This window comes from Pipra filicauda, unplaced genomic scaffold (genome assembly GCF_003945595.2).
Source record: "Pipra filicauda isolate LSUMZ 115617 unplaced genomic scaffold, ASM394559v2 scaffold3_size10097308_pilon, whole genome shotgun sequence".
NCBI lineage: Eukaryota > Metazoa > Chordata > Aves > Passeriformes > Pipridae > Pipra > Pipra filicauda.
Genome location: NW_024104532.1, coordinates 4,881,290 through 4,905,067, shown reverse-complemented (window position 1 = coordinate 4,905,067; position 23,778 = coordinate 4,881,290). Strand labels below are relative to the sequence as shown.

The 23,778-nt window shown below is 41.4% G+C and overlaps 1 protein-coding gene across 4 annotated transcripts; it reads right to left on the bottom strand.

Moving 5' to 3' along the window:
- Positions 1 to 2,402: 2,402 nt before the first annotated feature.
- Positions 2,403 to 23,522, bottom strand: ADRA1B (adrenoceptor alpha 1B). Of its 4 annotated transcripts, none has more exons than XM_039385283.1 (3): positions 23,440 to 23,522; positions 13,127 to 14,405; positions 2,403 to 3,511 (listed from the first exon to the last, which is right to left on the bottom strand). In XM_039385283.1, exons 2-3 carry the CDS (start codon positions 14,097 to 14,099, stop codon positions 2,949 to 2,951), a joined length of 1,536 nt encoding a protein of 511 aa, XP_039241217.1. In that variant the 5' UTR covers positions 14,100 to 14,405; positions 23,440 to 23,522; the 3' UTR covers positions 2,403 to 2,948. The 4 variants fall into 4 exon arrangements, with proteins under 4 accessions (XP_039241217.1, XP_039241218.1, XP_039241219.1 ...); XM_039385284.1 differs by lacking the exon at positions 23,440 to 23,522 and adding an exon at positions 23,266 to 23,423; XM_039385285.1 differs by lacking the exon at positions 23,440 to 23,522 and adding an exon at positions 22,905 to 22,934.
- Positions 23,523 to 23,778: the final 256 nt, after the last annotated feature.

Sequence of the window (23,778 nt, the reverse complement as noted above, 5' to 3'; positions counted from 1 at the left end):
TTAGAATAGATTTGTTCAGGAGAAGTCAGGTGGTCCTGCGAAAGTTTCATATTTTAAGGTGGCATATGAGACTTTCTCCTCTGTAACCTTCATAGTCCCTCCTTCAGATCCATGTGGGTTTTTTTCCCATTTTATACAATCAATTTTATTGCCTGTACCTCCAGTGAAGCTGTGGCTGGAGGTGAAGCAGGTATTGTCGGCAACTTATGAGCAAATGTGATGGGACTTTTGAAATCTTCCATAGTTTATATATTTGTATGGATGGGACCCCACTGGTACAGTGTTGCTGTACCAAAAGGGGAATTCATGAGACAAAAAGTAAAGAGCTTCAAAGAAGAGAGAAGATATGTAGTATCACACATGGCTATAAAGAGCTTGGAGAAATGTATTTTAGAGAAATATTAGGAATCTTCCCATCTTATGTTGCTACACTTACAAGCTGTAGGCTCTCTAGTATTGAAATTTAATTTTAAGAACGAGACACAGTTTATTAAAATTCTATTTGAAGTATATATTAGGTATTGCAGGACATGTGTCTTTAGGTCTTTTGCTCTCTGATGATTTTGGTATCTGATTTGTGTGTTTTGAGGCACTGAATGTGTTGTTAATGCATGTCTTCTCCTGATCATTTACAAGGTTTACAAATGCTGGTTTTTCCAATACTACAATGGCTGAAATTCTCTTTTTATACATTTGAAAGAAGCAGTAAGGGAACTTTCCTTGTGGTTTTTGTAACATTACATGTAAAAATGCACAAAGATGATAAGTACTTAAAGTACTTCAGTATGGGATAAAAGCCTCTCTGATTTCATCTATATTAGAGAATTATAGCATTGTTTAAGGAGCTTAAATGATGATCGGAGATCACACAGCCTTTTTTAGGACTAGAAACTAATTAAAATAATTATCAGTCTCTCAGAGCTATGTAGTTAAAGGATTTAAAGTAATAGAATGCTGTTCATTCTCAGACCTTGCAGTATCACTTCTTTCTCAAATACAGATATTGAATTTACTTTACACTATACAAGTTGTGTGACTCAAAATTTACCTGAAGTGTGCTGTCAGGTGATAAGATTAAACAAATTCATTTCCAGTTCGCTGTAGTTTGGAAGAAGTTTTACAAAACCCGAAAGTGTTTGACAGACAATTGTATATTCCCTCCAAAAGTGTACCAGTGGGTCAGAAACACAGTTCTCTGCCTTTCAGAGCCACAAAGGGCACAGCTTCCTAGTGGTGTATCACAGCTGGGTGTGATATTCCTTATGGCAACATCAGTCTGTGAGCAACAAGAGTTTGTTAACTGTTTCATAATACTTTTAAATTTAATAAGCATTGTCCTTTTAAGAGGAAATTACTGCATTTTCCACAATCAAAATGAAATTATTAAAGTAGGAAATTTGCCATACTGCAACAAGATAGGACTTAAAATATACTTATGTGGTTCTTACTATAACATAGGACCATGGGAAGATGCTGGAACATGACTTTCCTATCACTGGGCTGGGGGATGTATCATCTAACCACACACCACATCCATCCCTGGCTATTTGATGAAAGAATACACATGAAAGGAAACAAAAACTAAGGAAATGGCTCTCCCTTGGGATGTAGCATTGTTAAATTGTCCCCAAGCGCTTTTAGTACATCAGTTTATGGTTTGTTCCCTGTTTCGAGTTTTAAAAAAGGTCACTACAATTCCTAGTAAGGAAAGGCTCGGTTGGAGAAAGGAGTAAATACTAATTGTCACAGTTTGTACCACTTCATGTGAAAAAATCAGTCAGTTCTGTGATTCACACTTAATTGCAAAGGATAAAAATAGCTTCCAAACATGACCTAAAAAGTCCCAGAAGATATGGTCACGAATTCTCTTAAAGAACTGTATTACTGAGCTGGAAAATATTAATGAAGTGATACTTACACTACTCCATTGTTTTGACTCTTCTTATCTGAGAGGTAAAGTAAAGCCTCTAAATGTCCAGTGCTGTTTTCAAAGCCTGCTAAAAGAACCAAGGGCTGAGCATATTTGTCCTGGAGCTCGTTTTGGGCCTCCAGCGGTCACTGCTCTTTTGTGCTGTGCCCACGACACTGTTTATGAGGTATTTGGAGTGATTTATGAGTGTTGCTTTTAGAAATCAGATCCTCTGGCAGCCTGTATGTTTAGAGGACGCTTACTGATGAGCTCAAATGTAGATTGTGAGCTCTCACCATTGCTGGTATTTTCAGACTTTTGAAGAAGAGCTTGGTAAAGGATAGAGGAGTTATAAATGCTGGTGATCAGGGAAGCAACTGCATCCTAGGAGTCACAATGGCAAACTTAAAGGCTATGAGTGTTTTATTTTGAAGTGAAAATGGTGATAAGGGAACTTGGCTGAATTCCAGTCCTACAGTAATAGGTGCAAGTGTTTAAATTGTTGAGAAATTCCTTTAATGGTTGACATTGTTTTCAGTTTCTAAAGTGCGAATGTACAGTGACGTACAGCAACGATACGGAACTACAGGCAAAGTCAGGGGCGACCTGGAGAGGAACAATCAGGACTGCACTGCTCACTGCCGCTTCCAGACATCCATCCACACAGCTGGCACACCTGGACACCCACCCACTCACACATGGCCCCTGCCCACCCCCCTGTTTATGGATTCTTTCTATGTACAGATGTGTTTCGCCGTTCCACAGCACTTCCACGACAGCTCGATAATTGGATGTGCACTTCCCTGGGTTTATGCAGCACTTTCCCTGCATTCTGTTCATGCTTCAGTAGCTTCTCTGGAAACTGCCTGGGAATATGGTTAGGCCCTGCACTTGGCCACTCCTGTGACTTAAATCTGCCTGTTCCTCCCTGGTGTCCTTCCCGTGCTATCCTGAGAAATCACGCACAGGTCCACGTCTTCACCTGGGCCTAACGTCAGACAGGTCGGTGTCCCAAGGGAACAGACTGGTTGGGATCTGTTCATTCCAATGTGGTGTTTGCTCTACAGGCAGCTTTGCAGTTCAGTGTGTCACAGGTGGCCTCACAGTCCCTGTTGCTGGAGCCTTGGCTGCCGGCAGGGACGTGTCCGTTCCGCTCCGAGAAGAGGCTGAAGGTGAAGAACTGGCACGGCTCCTTCTGTCCACTGCCATCCTGCAAAGGGCTCAGGAGGGAGCTGGAGTTTTTCCATTCCTGGAATGTGCACATCTCCAGCTGTGGGTGAGTGATTTTGCTCACGTACCCGGGGCTGGGAGATGCCGAGGATAATGTCCTCTGGCTGCCACTCAGGAAACTCGCGCTGTCCTCCAGAGAGTCTTTCCTGTGATGTTCAAAGGAGCACCGATTCCAGTTTCTGTAGCTGTAGGGCCACCACCCCAGCTGCTTTCGACGGTGGCACTGGCATTTCAGGATCTGTATAAAAGCCCTCTTGAACTCTTTGCTTGAGCAAGGGTAGATGATGGGATTCAAGCAGCTGTTAAAGTAGCCAAGCCAAAAAATCACCTTGAAAATTGTTTCGGGTGGCTTCAGAGCTGAAAACAGAGATCCTGTCCACAGGAAACAAGCAGAAACAATATCTGAGATAATTGGTTTATCTGCCTCTAGGAAGGGCAAATGTTACATCAGATTGCTGTTAGAACCTGTGTATTAAAATTCTTTCATGCATGTTGCTTTCAGTTTTGGTCTTTGGCTACTAAAATGTTACTTTTGTTATTTCTAAAGCTAATAATGAAATGCTCTTCATCATCTGAAAGTCAAAGGAGCACATAATTACTGTAGAATTAAAAACTAAAATGCAGTTTATGGGTACACATCTGCTGCACTAACATGTACTGATCCCAATGACAGATCAAACTCCACCGTCCAAGCTGTTGTACAAGACACACATGGAATAATTCTGCAAAGGACTTTCAAGGGTCATTTTTGAAGGAAAATATCTAAATGTTCCCAGGCTTGTTAGGAGGAGTGTGTCCAGACATACTTTATAACTTCTAATATACCCTCTGGCAGCCCTCAAACATCCCTCCATTTATCCAGATTATTGTCATAGTACAAACCTCTTGAAACCTGAAGTTAGTTGTGGAACTTCCCATATCTCAGGCGTTCATAAAAGTGGTGTAACCCCAAAAAAGAGATTGTTTTATGAGTTCTTCCTCTTCTATTCACAACCAAATAACTTCCCTAATGAGACTGCCCAAATGAAAAACCCCTACTGGGAAATCCATTTCCTGTACTTTTAGTGTTAAAAGGAGGGGCAATTGATCAGCTAGGTTTAGCAAATGGGGCTGTAGAAAAGAATGTGTGACATTTTTAAAGCAAAACAGGCATTCAGGAGTTATCCAGCTGGGTAAACACCTTTGTGTCTAGCTCAAGTATATCAAGGAATGGGGATTCAGGGGAGAATTCTTATGTCAAGAACTGGAGTTTGATTTGAAGATTTTTTTCAAATGGAAGTCAACACCCCAGCCTGGATGTCACATCCTGACCTTTTCCACTGGAGTGGTTTCAGATTCACTGGGCTGTGAAAGCAGCTGAGTCAGTTGTGGCTGTCAGATGCCTGAGTGGGGAGGGATGTGATTCTGGGCATATTTCCCATCTCACAGCAATGTGGAGGTCATGGCTTGGGCCTCAAAACTATGCAAAAGCACTTCCTATCCTCTTGGGTAAATAGCTCTTCCGTGCCATGGCACAGTGTGTCTGCATGGCAAAGCTGGGCTTGGAGCCTCCTCATTCCACAGGAATCCAGAGGGGAGTGTGTGCCATTCCTCATACATCCACTGCCCTCCCCAAGGTGCCAGCTGCTCCCTGAGGTGGCTCAGGAGAGAAAATAAGATGCTGAGCTGGCATCAGCTCTCCGGAAAGACTCTCCCTCATTACTAACAGTCAGGGAAGGTCCTGTGAATCCAGGACTATAGATTTTTCCCTGGCAGTGTTTGGGAATGGTGCCAGCTAGAACTGGGTCTACCCATTGCCTCGGAGCTAAGGAACACACTGGCCTTTAGGGTTAAAATGGAGGGTTTAAATCACAAGGTTCAGAGCAGTTCTTCATGACTCCTGCACTTTACTGACTTTTACTCATGGAGAGTAAATGGAGAAAAGGAAATATATCAGAAAATCAATTGACTTGATGAGTTTTGATTGATCAGTTTTTTGACCACACTCACCAGACTTCGTAGAGCTGTTCAGTTTGGAAATACACTGAGCAATAGCAAATATCATAAAGAGAAATTAAGAAGTATTTTATTTAGTAGAAGCTAATTGCATTTAGGGTCTGACTGGTTCTTTATAATGAATATTTTATTACAGAGAAAGTAAGTGAAGCATCCTAATGAAATTAGGGAACATTGTGGGAAGCAATTTGGCATATTAATTGTCCTCACATATTCTGCAGAATATCTGCCCAGAGCATCACTGAGACATTAAAATTCAGACTCCACTGGAGTCAGTGGAAGTCCTTGAAAGGCTCGTAAGGACTTCAGTGGACCTGGGAAGAGACCTATAATTACTCATAGAATCATCAGTTTTCTTCAGAATCAAGTATTTTATACTTAGGTTAGATAATAGTTGATCAGGAGTACTGTGAATTCTCCGGATTTAAGGAGGAAAAGTGGATATGGATGAGTTTGGGGCAGCCAGGTGCTGTTTTCTGCATGTTACAAAAGAGTCACATTTCAAAATTTTCTAAATCCAGTTTTTCTTAGACGAGAGCCAACCTGGGGGAGTGTGTGTTCTGTTTTCTGGAACAAACGCAACATCTGGTTTTATTGCAATACAATGGTCTGGAGTTGTTTGAGTGCTTTGCTGTGTGTCAGTGGATATGCCAGTGATGGTGACAAGAGAGCTCCACTGCACGGCTTTGTCTTTGTCTGAAGATTAAAGAAAAGCCACAAAGTTTGAAACTTCTTGTCCCTACTGATAACAGGTAGAAAATGAAATGTTTCCATACTTGAAGCACTGAGGGAGGGTATTCCCACTCTGGAGAAAATCACCCTCTTGTTTGAACACCATAAAATAGAAATAGTTTGAGAATTGGTAAGGAGTATTTGGAAGTTCAGTTACAGAGTCTAATCAGACTCAAATAGTTAAGGTAACCTTGGAAGGCAAACACATCCTCTTATTTCAGGGGAGATTTCATCCTGGTGCGGATTGGAGCCATTCTGACTGGAGTTAAATATGAGCTTTTCAGCGTTCTCCACAAGAAAAAATTCCAATGTTTTAAAAATTGCTGTAATGAGGAAAAGCATTGCAAAATACCAAGTGATAACAGATGAGTTCTGAAACATGAAAAACAGGAAGCTTCACCAATATCAAACCCTGTCTCAGTCTGTCCTCCAGAACACAGCTTGTGCAAAAATGAGTATTGCTTTGCAAGAAATCTGTTTTATGATGGAACTCGGCCTTCCTATGGAAAGTGACCTGATCAGATTTTTGCTGTGACCAACAAGAGACATTCCCAGTGCTTGGCTCTGGGTGGCTGCTGAGGGTCTGGCTGGGAACCTCCTCTTCTTCCTCGTGTTCCTGCTGTGATTCCTGCAGCAACCGGGACTGCTGGAAGCTGCTCATGGCTGAGTTACAGCCACCATGTGCACAGCTAGTAAAATTCTCCCTCTAGAAGTAATAATCTGCCTCTGCCCAGAGTTATTACGAGTTTAGAGAAAGGATGTGGTTGTCCTTTATTTAAGCTTTTGTGGTCCCTTTCACCACATGCTTCGCCAAGTCAGCGTGCCAAGGTTTTAAAGCTAATTGGATTTCTAGAGCTCCTGATTCCTTCCCTTCCAGCATTCAGTGTTTGTTTACATTCCCCTGGACTTATTTAATATAGGAAAAAACCCCCACAGTTTACAAACAGTAGAGGATGAAATAGAGAGTATGGTTATAAAATTACGAGTTGATCAAGCTGGGATGAAGTGCAGGCCTTCTGGAGAAGAGGATTAGGATAACAGTGAAAACAGTTAGAAAATAGAGAAAATAGATCTTGAGAAATAGGAAAGCATCCAAAATCAACAGAATAAAATTCAATAAAGAAGATGAAAGATGGTTAAATTATAACTAATACAAATAAATAACAATGGGTAGTGTTTGGTTGTGGTTATTTGGCATGTTGGTGTCTCTGTGGGATGCCTTGTGCTGCACATCCCAGCAGTGCCTGGGCTGCCAGGCTGGAGGACAGTCCCAGGAACCCAGCAGTCACCAACACACTACTCCTGTGCTTGTGGGTATCTTGTGTGTGTGTGTGCATGTGTAGCACTTTGCTTTTGAGGAAGGGGAAATATCAAATAAGGAATAACTGCTGTGGGCAGGGACACCTTCCACTGGGCAAGGTTGGTCATTGCTCCAAAGTGTCCTGGTTGTGAGGAATTTCTGTCCTAGAACTGACTACCTGCAGCAGTGTCCTCATATTGCAGATGAACAAATCACTTGTATCAGACCAGCAGGAACTTCATTCACAGTGGCTCACATCTGAGAGCTTTTTAAAGGCTCCAAAAAATAGAAACTTATCTAGAATGGCAAAAATAAAATCAGGACTTTACCTCCCTTCAAGGAGTACAGGGAGGGATCAGGTCTTTTTACTAAACCCCAGACTTGCTACACCTTCTTATATTACAAGCAATTGCAAGGCAGAGCAGCAGTATTTGCATTTCTACGGGGACAGTGCCTGTGTATTTAACCCCAAAACTAACATGGGCACCACCTCTCAGTCCAGAATAGCTGTGCTGACTTTCACCATTGAGAGAGCTCACTTGTGCTTAAATTGTGTTGCCCTCACAGAAATAGTGTGATTGGGATTGATCTTGATTGTGAAATCAAGATCAATTTTGATAAGAATCTTGTTTGGTACCTAGAACTGAGAGTAGTAAGGGACAGAAACATGGCACTAATGTTGTTATTATTTTGTCCAAAAGAATTAGAAACTTCTGCAGCTTCCAGACTAGATAGAACACGGGCCAAGCTTATTCTTGTTTTGCAAAAGATTAGATGATTGAGAGAGTCTAGAAAAGCTAATCTAAGTCTGCTGACATTTCATTTATTACACTTAAATATCTGCAATTACTAAACATGTTTTGGTGTTTTCTCCTCTTCTGACTTATAACAGAGACATCTCTCTTGGCCATTGTTAGTAGATAACAGCCTGTAGCATGGAATTGAATAACACAACTGCATAGGTACTGTAAGAACTTCCAGTGCATTTTTTCTCTTTTGTCACTCAGATATAGATGGTTATTGCGTTCTGGTTTCTAGGGATCACCCAAAAGCCTGTCAAAATATCTCAAAATCTTGCAGTGGTCAGTGGAAAAGCACTGTGAGATTTCCCTTTGTTCCCCTGACATGCAAATCAAAACCTTACAGAGGAAGTACACAGGAATTTGTGTGGTTTCACCTGCTTTGATAACAAACAACTTTGTTCTAAAATCCAGAAGTCTGTGAGTGACTGGTAATTGACACCCTTTGTAAAGCAAAAGGATTAAACCAGGGCTTAAGGGAGGCTTTTTCAGTAGGAAAATGAATCACCTTGAAATAATCTGGTCCTCCCCATGTGGCAAAACACACTGTACTGGTCAGTAAATGCCCTTATGATGTTTAATTGTACATTCCCTGCTGTCACCCATGCCATTGAACTTTGCACAAAGATTGACCTGCCAGTGGGCAGAGGGGCAGATTGCCACATATAGCAGTGATTTATATGAATTCTGTGTAACTATTAACTTCATCAAGTCTGGAGAGCTGGACCAGTTAGGCAGGGCAAAAGGAGAGAAGACTAAAACGAGGTGGAAGACAAACCAGGCCTAAAGCCTTTCAGAAAGCAGAACCCAGTAGCATTGACAGACCTAATCCCTGCAAGTGCTTCCCATGGGAAAGTAAGGAACCTAATTTGGTATTCTTGATACAGAGATGCAGAGGTTGGCCTCATGTAACATAAATCTACATTTTGTACTTCAATAACATTTTAAGAATAATTTTGTGTGGGCTGACCTGTAGCATGCAGATGTTTTTATGTTCTTTTTTATTATTTTATAAAAAGGTTTCAAAAGCTTAATACCTAAAAATGGTCAAACCAATTGTGTCTTCATCCTGGGGCTCCTGGGACCTTATCCCACTGCCAGTTAAGTTACAAGAATTTTGTTTCTAACTCCAGTGGATAAGACTCCAGGTTTTGTGGGAGCAGGAGGACTTAAGCTCTAAAATGGGAAGTGAATACTGCTCTGCTGATTTCCACTGGAGTTAAGCAGTATCTGGGGAAGTTAATGTGCTCTGATGAAAGTGGTGGAGATGGGAAGTTTTCCCTTTGTGTGGGTGGGATGTGTCTGAGAGAAGACTGACAAGCCCATATCTCGACAGGAATGAGACTAAACCTGTACTTAGTAGCCAGAGGGAAACATACGATCCTTCATTTTGGATAAATTTTTTTAATAAAGGTATTGTAATAAAATTGGATACTCCCTTGTTTAAAGGCCAGTGTTTTAATGAGTGTTAGCTTATTTCTGCAGGGCTTTAGTCATTAAAAGAATCTGTTTTGCTCAGTGTTTTTCAGCAATGCATGTTTAATGTAGTCCTGATGCCGAAGGAGGGGTTTGTATAAGGGGGATGAAAAGAAACGTTTATTTTAAAGAAGCAAGATATTTACTTTTCAAAGCTGAGTCACTGAATTTATGGCATAAGAAGTTCTCTCAGAGGCACGTATGTCTTTAGTTTATTTTTTTATGTTGTGTCACAAATAATTTTGAGTGGCAGGATAACTGTTTACAAAGCCATGGAGTGTTTATGAATGCGTGCGACAAGGATGTTCTGCAGCTCCACTGCTATCTGGAAAGAATATCCAGTAGCTACAGGAATAAAAACAAATTTCTCACATGGCTCTCTTTGATACCAGTTTTGCTGCATCATCAGTTGCTTAACACTGAAGATGGAATGGTTCAGTGCTACAAAACCAGACGGTGGTAATTCTTCGTGCTGATGGTTTAATGGTGCTCAGTCCATCATGGTGTCAGTGCTGTAATTCCTCCCTGCAGTGTGTACAGGGCTCTGCCAGATCTTTCCCTGAAAAACCTTTGGATTTTTGCTTGAAAAACACTCTGTAAGCGTTAATATTATTTCTTTTCATTTGTCACAGAGTATTTATTCAAGCAATGCAGCTGCTTTCAGCACCACATCTGTTCCCAGTGCATATCTGCCACCTGATGCAATAATCCTTTGTCTGGAATATCAAAATGGGCAGCTGTAGAATATATTGAAATGCCAGAATGGAAGAATAAAATTTTGTCTGCAAAGAAGAGCTGAGAACATTCTTAACATGAAGGAAACTCCACTGCATATAAGCAGATTTGGTAATACATGGGTCTGGGGTGCTGCAGAACTGACAGTCACCAACTTGTCAAATGTTTTGTGGTTGGATCCCCAGAAATCCAGAGCTGCTCTTTAACACCATTCTGCAGAGTCATGACATTACTGAGGGAAACAAGGGGCAGAAAAATAAATAGGAAAGATGCAGGTGTGAGAGTATGATTTGGGATAATGGTGTAAATATAAGGTGTGAGAAATGGAGGCTAAGAAAGGAGCTTATGCTTGCAGTGAGTGGAGGTGAGTATCTAGTCTGGACAGTCCTGGACACCTATGGAGACACCTTGGGACACCATCAGTGCCTTTTGATTTCTACAGTTCCCTATCACAGAAATTGATTTCATACCCTTGTGTGCTTTCTGAAAGAGTCTTTAATAGCATTTCATTTAATTGTGTGTCTTCAAGACATAAAGCAAAATGTTTCTGGTAAGAAGAGTGCAGCACACAGAGAGCTCTTTAAGGATTCTTTCTGCACTGCTTTACCCTCTCCTGCAGGTAAGGACAGCTGCATTATGCAAGTGAAGAAAAGGGCTTTTCCCTACCTGTTTTAGTGAGCAATGCTTTAGTCATGTCTAACATCATTAATTAACTCTGCACTGAGACACAGAGATAAAAAATACTGGATTCTGGAGTGTGCTGGGTAATAAATTAAAAAAAAAAAAAAAGAGATCAGGGACAAGGAACAAAACCATCCCTGTTCCTAGTCCGCAGAACAAAGGCGAAGCATCTCCTATTTAAATGCATTTTTATGCTGCATTGGATACTATGGATACTTTCCCCCTTTTTTTTAGACAGAGGATTTCTAGACAGGGGCCGGGAAAGGCAGCAGTCTGTATTGCAATGCTAAGATGTTGGGTTTTTTCACTCCTCTAAGTGACACACACTCCTCAGCTCCCTCTGCCCCCCAGCTCTGTGAGTGCCAAGTGCTCCCAGCACTGCCCTGGGGGTGTTGGGGTTGCAGCACTCGCTCTGGGTTGGGTCAGAGCCCCCAGCAGTGGCTTTAACCCCCAGCACACCCAGCCCTTCTGCCAGACACGCTCTGCTGTGCTGGAGGCTCCCAGCCTGGCACCCCACTGGGCACAATTTGTAAGGGAGATTAAACTGTATTCTGTCAAGCAATAAATTCTCCCCTCAGGTGTCTTAAACAATGACTCACTAAATCTGCCAGGGAAACCCAGGAGTTTTGGAAACTTCTCAAAGGGAAAACTGATGCTCTTTCAGAAAGAAACTTGTTTGTGTCTCACATTGCTTCTGCCCTGTGACCATAATGTTTCTAGTGGACAACTAGAAACAAACTGCATCTGTGTTGGGTGAGGAGTGTCAGGAGCTATACTGGCTCCTGATAGCTACAGACATGCTCTGCTGAGTTCACATTTGCTTTTTTATTTCTTCAAATATTCAAAATCAAGGAGGGAATCTACTTTATCGGATCACGACCTACTAGCTGCATATCTAGTGCTACCACTGGTACCATATGGTGGAAATATGTTTCTATCCACAGGTAAGTATTTTTGCAATAGTTGGAAACTTGCTCTGTGTTATAAACTTGCTTTAAGAGCCAGCACAAGGACTTAAACATCAGTAGCCAAAGAGAACTTTGCTCACAGTTTTCCTTCTTCAGAATTTTTCACATCCTTAACGTTACCTTTATGCAGATCTTGAATTGTAAAGATTTTAAAGTCTATAATACAATAAGCTAGAGATAACAAAGTTGTGCTGCAGTAGCTGAATTAGTTGTCCTGCAGTAAAGATTTTAGTCTAAATGATGTTACACGTTCACTGAAATTATCATTTTGTAACACTTCACCAGGAACACGTTGCTGAACTCAATTCAATTTTCTAAAAGAGTCTCTAAAAATATTCGCTTACCACTCAATCAGAAATGTTTTGGTAGGGTAACTAAGTAAACACAAATATAGAACATTAATAAAGGCTTTCTCTCCCTTTTCTTTTCCCAGCTCTTTCCATATTTAGGCTGTCAGACTGTCTCAGAGAAATGAATTTTGGACAGATATTTCTGAGAGCTTAGTAATTGAATGTCTTGAGATTCTCCACTTCAGGGGCAGTGTTAGCATTAAAAACAATGCAAGCAAATGCCACAAGGATTTGGGAACACAGAGCAATGTGTTAAGGCCACATCAAATACTTTAATAATATTTTGAAGTTGAAAGTGCATAAAGTAGCTGCCAAAAGCTTGCATGGCAATGTCCCAAAGTGCCTCAACTAAGACCTATAGAAACCAATGAGAACCTTCCTGTGAGTATCTGTGGGGATCTTCATGTCTTTGCTTTTGGGATTTGATCAGTAATGTTTGAACTGAGAACTAGAATTTTTCAGCTTCCCAAAGCTCAGGGGAGTTTTTCATCTCGTCATTAGATCAGGTTAATTTTCATTTAAGGCTCCTAATAACGCCAGAAGTCCCAGACACTGAGCAGTGAACTGAACCAAGAACATTTCAGTGCTGAAACTCTCTCTGTTCTTATGTAGGATTTTTGGCAAAGCATCCTATGATAATGTTTCTGAAACCTAATTCAAATGAAAAAAGGGGGATTTATCATATAAACTCTGTTGGTACTGTACCCCGATTTGACATCTGCCCATCACTGAGGACTCCAGGTGAGCAGCTTTCTGCACACTTCACAAAGCTTCAGCAGGACTCTGCAAAAGCCAACATCAGGAGTTCCCTTCCCTTCCTTTCATCTGTTCACCGAAGTTCCCACTATCTACTTCTCATTCATTTGATCTTTTTTCGATGATATTTCTGTAGTACCCAACTAACCCACTTTCCTCCCCCTCCCCTCACAACCCCCTGATTTCCAACTTACCTAGTGGCAGAACAATGAAGAAAGGTAGCCAGCACAGGATAAACATGCCAACCACAATTCCCAACGTCTTGGCTGCCTTCTTTTCTCTAGAGAATTTTAAAAGTTTGAAAGCTAAGGAGTTCCTGGGATTGTGACCCTTGGATTTGGTGTTGTTCAGGGTGTCCTCATGAACATTTTTGTAATGAATCCGTAAAGTCAGCTCTTTGGAGTTGGACATTTCTTTCATCACCCCGGCTTCCAGGTTTTTGGTAGTCCTTTTGGCCACTATGTAGACCCGACAGTACATCACGAGGATGACAATTAAAGGAATATAAAATGACCCCAAGGAAGAAAACAAAGCATAGAAGGGTTCCTCGGTGATGCGGCACTCCTTGTCGTCCTTGGGAGCTGGTTCTTTCCAGCCCAGAAGAGGCCCAATGGAAATCACCATGGAAAGGATCCAGACACCTAGGAGAGCTAAAATTGCCCTTCTTCTTGTTACCAGTGTGGGGTACTGCAGAGAATAACGTACCCCTATATATCTATCAATAGAAATTGCACATAAACTTAAAATGGAGGCAGTGCAGCACAGCACATCAACTGCTGCCCAGATATCACAAAATATCCTCCCCAAAACCCAGTAGCCGAGGACTTCCAGTGTAGCAGAGAACGGAAGGACTGTAAAACTCAGCAGCAAATCTGCTATTGCGAGGTTAATGATGAAATAGTTTGTAGGGATTCTTAAATGTCTATTGCAAGCAACAGAGAGAATTACCAAGATATTACCTATGATAGCAAAGAGGATAAAGGCACCGAGGATCAGCCCCACAATTATTGCCCTACTGGTAGCCAAGGCAGGTGAATCCAGGTTAGTTGCTGTCTCATTGGAGTTGTTGGCAGAAAAATTGCCATTATTTAGTGCAGACACTTTCAAATATCCAGGTATCGATGTATTGGATTTATCACCAAAGTAGGTATTCATCTTAAAAATCATCCTCCATAGCAAGTTATGATTGGGTCCCTCACTCAACACGCCGATGGTTTGAGTCAGTTCAAAGTCATCTCTCGACCCAAGAAGTTGCTGCAGAGCCCTGGCCTGTGTGAGGTGGAGAACTCATCTCCCCTGAGGGCTGTCAGCTCTGAGCACGTAAAAGTTGCCCAGCGTGGAGTCCTCGGGAGCCTGTCAGAAACAGCAGGCTGTTCAAACTTGCTTAATTTCTCATACGGACTCGTTGAAACCCAAATGAGCAGGCAGAAGTCTTGGCTGGAGCTGAAAGCAGCGCTTTCGATCACGGCGCCCCTGGAAGACAGGACAGGTTTAGAGTTTTCCCTGGAGCGTGTGTGTGTGGCTGTGTTGGAGGGATGTCCCTGTGAGGCTCCAGGAAGGTTTGTCAGCATTTCCAGCTCTGCGTGAGCTGGCTCCGATGTCACCGTGCCTGTGCAGTGACATCACTGCGGTGGGGCCGGCAGCGCTAGAGGGCAATGCAGGCCAGCCTACAGCTCCCACCAGTCACCGCCAAACAAACGGAATGTATCAGTCTTAATTAAAGCATTTGCCACACAGATCCGGAGTGGAAACCTTTAAAAAAAACCACTTGCGCTATCTGAGGGAAAACATACTTGGCAGGCTGTGGTGAAAGCAGCAATTTCAGTACTAAATTATCTGTTGCCCTTTTGTCCGCTAAGAAAATATATTTTAGTTTATTTTGTAATTGAAGTGAATCACGTGTCATTTTAGAGAACTAATCATCATTTTAGAGAACTAGTCATCTTATAAGGACAAATAGGTTGGTTCCAAAAATCTCTGGTTTATTTGTAAATTCAGTACTTAATGATTGCATAAAGTTTGTTTCTAACTGTAAAAATTCTGTTAATAAAAAATAGTAACAGATTAGCAAAATCTTTATGTTTGTTCTATACCCCTGTGTAACAGAAGAATCTGTGGCTTCCTCTCCTCTTTTCTCCCTCTGTAACTTTTCTAAGCATGGGTGCTTTATGAATCCCAGCCTGGAACAGAGCTGAGCACCCCAACCCACAGCCCAAGGGAAGGCAGAGATAAATATTTAGTACCTTTTCCAGGTACTCTTTATGCTTAACCATATTCCTATATCTTTAGTAAGAGCTGTGAGGTCACTGAGACTGCTGTTAACTCATTGTAACTCTGAGAAGAGTTATCCTATTACAGTAGCCTATAAAAAATAATATGAAACAGCTTATTTATTTTTTAGGTAATAGCCTTTAATGTCGAAAGCAGTGGTTCCTTGATTTCTTAATTTTGTGTTACCTGGGTTACTCTACTGATTTGCCTTTTACAAGATGTACTGTGTTTAAAGTAAAAAGTTCATTTTTAATAAGGCAGCTGTGGCTGAAAGTTGCAGCGGACTGCTGGTTTTAAGGACAAACCAAGTAAACACAAGCTCTGGTTGGATTTTCCTCGAGGAGATGTTTGTGCAGCCCTCCCCACACAGGACTATGGCACAGCACTGTTGTTCAGAAACTTTACTTTGAAACATTTACAAGAATGACACCATAACATGTCACGGAGTCACTGAAGGGAAGAGGAACAAACACTCAGTTTATGAACTTAACCTCAGCTTTTCTGCCTCTGCTCTCTCCAAGGCAGAGTTTCCACTGCTAATAAAAGCAGTTACCAGCCTGTGACTTCAGGTATTTACCCTTCACACTCACCATTCCTGCTGGACTCCACGGAACCACTCAGTTCTGTTTGTGTTTTCTGATTTTGTTTCTCTGCCTTGTCTGTTTTAGCTGTGAATTCCTCAGGCTGGGAGCTCTGTCCTGCTGTGAAGGTGCTGACCCAGCTGCCAGGGGTGTGATAAAACTGTGCCTGGCCAAGGCAATGACTTGAGACTCCTCTCAGTGGAACTGGGGTATCACAGAGGGCACAGAGAGTTGCTGCATCTTCCCCTCTTGGTGTTTGAGCTACATTCATTAAAGCTCATTTTAATTAGACCATTAGGTCTAGACATAATGATGTTTGAGCCTTTGGCACATAAGAAAATATGATCACTTCAAAATGGGGAGAGCTTGGATAAGAAACGGTCAGTGAGGGTGTAATCTACTCTGCTTTGATTTTGCAGCTGGCATCATGTGGGACATGCCCAGTTTGCAAAGAGTAACAGAGTGGCCTGGAAATACTCCCTGGCTTTGGCCACACTACAAGAAGGCTTTGTAGAGCCAAGGAACCAGATCTTTCAATAGTCTTTCAACAGCCACTTCCAGGAGTCAGCTGGTTTCAGCTCTCTGGCAAGGTCTGGGACACTGTGCCAAAAGCAGTGACAGGAAAGCAGAAGGGAAGGGAACACAGATTCTAACTGCTAGTGGTTGGACTAAAACATATTTATTTGCTCAGTACTGGGACCAGTCTGCATCCCTTACTAGTGTTGCTATCTGTGCCCATTTGGATGAAACCACAGACAGAAAAATCCTATTCCAGGGGTCAAAGGAAGACAAAGCTACTGCTCATCTCTCACAGCCCTACTGAGAATTCTGATGTGTTTTCACATCCCTGTTTACCAGTCTGTGTAATGACATACTGGCTGAATAGTCATGAGACTCAGCTGAATAATGTTCACAAATTGCTTTGAGATCTTCAGCAGCAGGTGCCGTAATAAAGTCAAGTATATTGAAACCTGGCCATGAACATTAACTATTCACCTGCCTTGGGATGAGTGATTGAATAGGTACTGTGAGAAATAGGCTCCCCTTTCTGCCAAGTTCAAGGTAGCAGTTCAAGGTAGTGCAATTACACGCCCTTGCTCAGAGCACAAGCCCTGAACCTCAGGAAAGGGAATTTCCATGATGAGGGGAGAAAAATGCATTTAAAATGCAAATTTTCAGTTGTCCAATAATGATATTTAAAGCCTCGTGGGTTTATTTTCAGAGTAAGAAAAATATCTCATGGGTTTGTATTAACAGCTTAGGTTATTAGCTTGAACTTGCCAAAACAAGATTGCAAACACTTGCAATCTTGAATAATCTTTTTTTTCTGTGGTGATTCAGTGCTTGTTGTTTCTATGTAAATAGAATTTGAAGAGCATTTTCTAGTAAAATGTAGTTAATTAAATAAAATACTATTGTTTTTGTGTTGTCACTGGCTCTTAAATCCTTTTTCATATTTAGGTTTTGTGGGCCCATTGCCCACATTAAACCATGTTTTTTCTCACACTCCTTTATCCGTGCATTTCTGCTAAAGCTGTGCTAGAGACCCCCAAAATGAGCAGTTACTGATACAGGCCCTACCTCAGGAACATGAGGATGATGCCAGCTCATTATTTTGCACAGAGGATAATGGACTATGTATTTAGGTGGGGTAGAAAAATCAGTATTTGGAAATCTGGGAAAAGTCTGTCCCTGCCTTAAGGAGAAAGGAAACAGCACAGCCCCCCTCAGCAAGAGGAGAGCAGGTCTCCAGGTGGAGTTTTCAGCTTGGAAAGTGTTGGTTGTCCTGGCTGGGCTCCGTCCCCTCCACACGGATAACCTGGACAGGAGCTGTCCAAAGGAACTGTAACACCCTTGTAATGCTGTGCTAAACTGCACTGAGGAAAGAGGATTTCTTCCTGATCCCACATGGAGATGAGTCCTAAGCCTGGGTGAAATCTTTGACTGTACAATCTTTCAGAATTCAAATCCAAATAGGGGACTTTTAAGGGAACCAGATAAAGTAAAACAGTGGAATTGTGGGTGGTGAGGCAGGAGGAGGATACCAGGCTCTCCTGAAAAGATCCTTTCCTTCCCTATGCATTTAAACTATCTCATAACATGACTCTTTTAGAATAGATTTACAAAGGAATGAACTTGAGGTTTTAATTTGTATATTATGGTCTGTTCTAGATCACAGAAATTCAAATTAATACAGATAGCACTGTCTGTTTTAAAAAAGGCACACGGTTGGATATATTTATTTACATTAAATAAGTTCCTCTTGATTGAAAATATTTATTGTGACATTAAAAGGACAGTAATTAACTGCTGAAAAAAGAAAAACATTTTAAACAGCACATAACTCATGTTACTCACTGTCATAAAATAACATTGTCCCAAGGGCTGTGCAAGATTAGAAGTAGATTAGAGGTTTATGTGGCTAATGAAACAATCACTGATAAACTGGCTGAGGTGACCACAGTGTTATAAATCTCCACGCCTCAAGAAATAAACTTGAAGGTAAATTCAGGCTGGATAGAAGCTCCTCATACTGGCAGATGATGTCATAAGTAATTAGTTTCATTTCTGTGCCACCTTCTGAATCATTCCTTCACTCTAAGAATTAGGGATTGAGCCTACAGCAATGTTTTTAACAGAACAGAAATGTGGCTGGGAAAGGGATTTTTCAAAGATATCTGGGCTGGCTCAGAGCTGTAGTTGCACTTATTGGGAATTTTGCTGTCTTGATATTTTTGACCTTCATCTTTAGGCACCAAATACCTTATTGGCCCTTGGAAACTTCTGCAAACCCCCCTCTGATCTGTCCACTAGAGCCAGGATTATTTCTGTACCTAATGACAGCCCTTCCTTTATTTTAAGTATCTGGATGGTTTATTCTCCCTCTAGCAGTCACAGCAATTTCCGCCCCAAAGTAATGGGACATTTAAACTGAAACTTTAATTTTCCAGGTTGGACATTTTTGTGAAAGACCAGTATTTTCTCTAAAAAAGTTAATATAAACTTATTTTTCGCCTCTCTCCATGTAACTAAGTTCTGATCATGGTGTGCACAGCACTTAATTTCATCTTTATGACATTTAGAATTTGCAATTGCAGCATAGATATCTTATTGCCAGTAAATGGATGGGGACTCACTGCTGATAAACACTGAAAGGCATCTTGCTGGGGTGATATACAAAACCATTCTGATGTTTTTGCCTTGATGAAAATGCCTGGGAGAGGCAATGACTGAGTTTTATACATGCAAAAATACAGGCCTTAAAATATGGGCCTAGATCTTCTTTCAAAGAGATTGATGTCAATCTATCACCTAATTTGATTTGTTCCTTTTCATAAATCTGTATTTAAATATATTTCAGGATATATTTCAGGATATCTTTATTGGAATCAAGCAATTTTCTAATCTTGAAGTGTTTTTGATATCTGGTTTTGATAAAGTGTGGGTATCTGAGAAAAGGAAGCAAGTCTAGACTTCCTGTCTTACTGCTTCCCTGCTCCTGGAGAAGCTGGAAACTTGTACTTCTCCTCCATATCTCAGTCATTATCCAGTCATTCCTTTGCTAAATTGTAGTAAAAATAAGAATAATGTTAAAGGGCAGAATTCCTTGGAGAAGGTTTGCAATTGCATAGGAAGCTGCTTTTTGTGCACGGTTGAAAACATCAAGATAATAAAAAAGCAGAGGACCAAGAGGAGCTCTTTGCTGTACAAGAAAGGAATGAAAGAAAGAGAACTTCTTGAAAAACACAGCAAAAAGAACCGAAACAGTGACTTCTGTCATATCTCCAAATGTGCCTGTTCTAATGGTCTGTTAATCAAAACAGGAGGGAAAAAATTTGGCACGATCCTGAAGTCTGGAACTTGATGGGAGGAACTGTCCCTTTTGTGTCTTTTCTTCTAAGGACAGCTTGAGCCTCCTGTTTAAGGAGGGAACCAAGATATTCCCTCTTCCATAGGACTTTATTAGGACTTAGCTTGTGAGCCAGGTATTTAGGAGTTACTGATCCTTCTCCTCCACAGCAGTGTTTGGAATGCATGTAAACATCTCATAATACTTTAAATTATGCACTAGTGCTTTCACACTACCCAGAGTAAATTAAAGAGGCTCATGCTACTCTGTCTTTTAGAGACAAGTGTAAGAGAAAAAATACATTTTTTTTATTTTTAATTCAAAATTGAATTTAATTTTTCAATATTAACCAGTGCATCAGCCAGAACACATTCCTACAGGTGGAATTGTGAGAACATCAAAGAAAAGAATTGGAGTTCCATTTGTATTTTCTGTTAAAATGAACACTGAATTCTTCTTTGAATAATGTTAAATATCCATGAATCTGTTATTATTTCCATATTTTTTTTCTTGTGAGAAGCCATAAAAATCTACAACCAGTCTTTATTTCTCCAGGGAAAAATTAGGTGAAAGGAAACATCTGTTTCTGTCTTTTTCCTGTCAAGATTTGGAATAATTATATCAACTATTAAAGCTGGAAAAGACCTAATTCTATTTAATTCTAGTTATGTGCATTAGATATGAAAGTGAATTGCATTGTGTATTGCCTGAGAGCTGATGGCAGTGTGAGAGAACAATGAGAACAGCCTTATTTTGTAGAACTAAAATGATCTCTGCTGCTTTCCATGTTCCTGTGGTTCAACAGAGGGACATGTGAGATGTGTCTGCTGGTTTTTCATGTGTCCTATGGCAGTGCAAAGCAGGAGAGTGCAGGTGGTTGTGGAATCACTGCATAAAAGGGTTCAAGCCAGGGAAATCACCTGATCCCTGCATATTGCAAAAGACAGAAAGCAGAAAACCTGCAAACCACCTCTGCAGGTCCCACTTCGATTATTTAACTGCTCTGACAGGTGCCTAAGCAGTCTGAATGTTCATTATGGATTTTGGTGGTAGCTTCAGAGTGTGCAGCAAGACAGGGGAGGGAAGCTGATGGAATTCAAGCTATTAGGAACTTTATAGTCTGTAACCAGCACCTTGGCTCTGACCTGGAGGTTTGCTGGCAGCAGAGTAAGGAGGGATTGCGCAGTCTGGGAGCACTCCAGGACAGAGCTATCAGGGATTTATCAAACACAGCTATTGATTGGTCATTTTCTTACACAAACAATTGAGCTGTAGCTCCAGGCATACAAGATAAGGGCCTTTTCCTGAAAAAGCCTGTAACCCCATGAGTGTCCACCCTTGGAGTCCTTGGCCAAAAGCAAAGCACAGTGGTGCTGTGGAATGGAGCTGCTCCAAGCCTTGGCTCAACTGAGAAAGCGAATGGGATTTTGATGGAATTCACATTTTTTACACACTCATTGCAAGAGATATTCTTAAAAGTGTCAGAAGTCACCATGAGTCAGAAACAAAAGTGAGCTAAAGGCAGCAGTTTTGGCCCATCAGGAATAGTTTCTCTTTCAGAGAGGTTTTGCAAGATCATTTAACAAGCTGTTCCCCACCAGCACCAGGCAGTGCATGATCCACGGCCAGTCATAAGCACCTGTCCTGGAGAAAATCTTCTCTCTTGCTTGTCTGTGGCATAAAGGACTAAATGACTAAGGATACTGTGAGTAACTGTGTCCAGGGGAAGAGCAGAGAAATACCTGAGAGCTCCATGAGTGCAATTGTGCATAGATCTGTCGGAATCACAGGGAGGGACAATCCTTTGGAAAAGCTGAATACACCAATGGGTGTGGTGCATTGCAGTGTATAAGGAAGGACGAGGCACCCTCAGAAATTAATGTTTTGAGATATTGCAAATGATTTGTGGTCCCTGAGTTTTTTAATTACACAAAACACATGTTTCAAACAAATAGGAAATGATCCTTTAGAAAGAACCTGTTGATGAGCTGATATATGGGGTGTCGTCTGGATAATTTGTGACCCCGCCAGGCAGTGCTTCTGCAGACTTTGTCCATTCCAAGTCCATTACTGATGGTAATTTGTTGTAATTAAGAACGACATTTGTGACTCCGGCACCACACACATCCATCAGAAAAAACAACTCAGGAAGGCAGCACTGGCTCACAAGTAAGTGATGCCAAATGAAGTCATTAGACTTGTCAGTCAGTCTGGCACCAGTCTTCTGGTTAGAAACTTTCCTTTTCTGGGCAGGAATCACCCAACATCTCTGTGGCTTAAGGGGATTTGGTTGAAATGAGAAACTACTCCAACAGTAGCTGGTTAAAAAATAACTCACCTTTAAGGGCATCTAAGGAAAGAGCATCCTGACCTACTTCTGACAAGAAGCCAGTCACAGCTTCATTCCTTCTGACCCTTTGGAATGAGCAGGAACATTCACCCGTGATGAAGATAATGGAAGAAAATATGTATGAGAATGAGTCACTGAAATTTTTGTTCAGAAGGCAAGATCCAGGATCTCAAGAGACCTTTATTTATAGCCTAAACAAACTCAACAGAGTTGCAGGAGGACAAATGAAACTGTAGAAGAAGCTGAAGTAATGGATAATGATAACTCGAACGTGCCATTTCCATCACAAGTTAAGTGAGCACATTATGGTAGCAAATCTGCAAAAGAGCTCAGACAGTTTTGATTCTGGGGAGCACTGAAAGACTTTTTGGAATATCTGTTGCAGAAAAGTTTAATTTCATGTGTTTTCTTTATCCCCATCTAAACAATGCAGTGGGTTTTGTCTAGGACAAAAACTGCTACAAATCTGGAGAATATTCAAAATAATACTATGGTCTGCATCTCACCTTTGTGTCTGAAGTGCTCCCACTCCAAGGTGTGATATTGCCATAAATGAAATATATTCATATATGAAATATATTCAGGGACAAAAAGTATTTACAATTGCAAGGATAAAATCAGACTGACTTAATGTAGTGTCTGTCACTCTCATCTGAACTGTAATCTTAAGTAACTGCAGAAAATAGGCACCGGACTTCTCCAGAGCTGATGGCAAAGGGAAAAGTTCCTGTCATGCATATTATTTAATGAAAACAGAGACTCACATGGTTTATGTGAGTGATTTGTCTGTGTCTACATGTAACAGAAAGGCACTGTCAAGGTAAGACCAGTACAGTGTACATGGAGAATATCCCAAATGCCACCACATTGCTCAGCCCTTGGGCTGTGATCTCCTGTGCTCAGATTAATTCCCTGCTCACCTCAGGTCCAGTGTGAGCTGCAGTGCTGGCACTGGGCAGGGCACTGTCCTGAGCCTGGGGAGATGGGAATTGGAATCTGAGCTCCTCTAATGGGCTGCTGAGTGAATTTAGGCAAATCATGCACTCTCCCAGTGCCTGAGTTTCTCTACCTTTCAATGAAATGATGATGCCTGTCCTTTAAATAAAACACCTTCAGACATTTAGCTGAAAAGCAATGTATCAGAAAAATATTATTACTAGCTGTGAGACAAATATAATATTGTGAACAGCCAAGCTTTCCCCCTTCCCACATGCATACATATATATTGATATATTCAGAGCCACTTCAGTACAAGTGTGATTTTCTTCTGTTCATACTTACAATCATGATTCCTGTGTCTGTGCTCCTGCTGGAGTGAATTTTTCACAGAGCCTCTGTAGCCTCTTACGCATACTAACAGGGTGAGCTCGGCTGGGGTGTGACTGAGGCTGTTACAGAGAGAAGAAACAGCAATGCTTACAAATAAACGAGCCACTGAGAACTTCAGTGATGTACCTGGTGCTGTGATGTCCTTCAGCCCTGGAAAAACGGAGCGGTGGGAATTACAAGTTGGGTGTTCTTGGTGGTGGCCGAACGGCTGCAGCGCGTGCTCTGCTGGCTGTGACAGGAGTATTTTTGGAAAGGATCATTTGGAAGGGGTGATTCTCCTGCCTTGCCTTGCCTTGCACGTCACTGTGATCTCAGTGCTGCTGAATATGTGATGCATCTCCAACTGCAAGCCTGGCTTGCAGCAGCTGCATGGTGAATGTAAAGTGCCATAGAAGGAATGAAGGTACCTCCCAAGTAGGCTCTAATAATGATTTTTTCACTGTTTATTGCTGGATTGTACCATAA

What these genes read in the sequence shown, in the direction of transcription:
- ADRA1B (XM_039385283.1), bottom strand. Translation starts at nt 14,099, where the DNA reads ATGATTTTTAAGATGAATACCTACTTTGGTGATAAATCCAATACATCG. An exon ending in CTTCATTGTTCTGCCACTAG is followed by an intron (nt 3,512 to 13,126) that starts GTAAGTTGGAAA and finishes TCCTGTGGACAG; the next exon opens with GATCTCTGTTTTCAGCTCTG.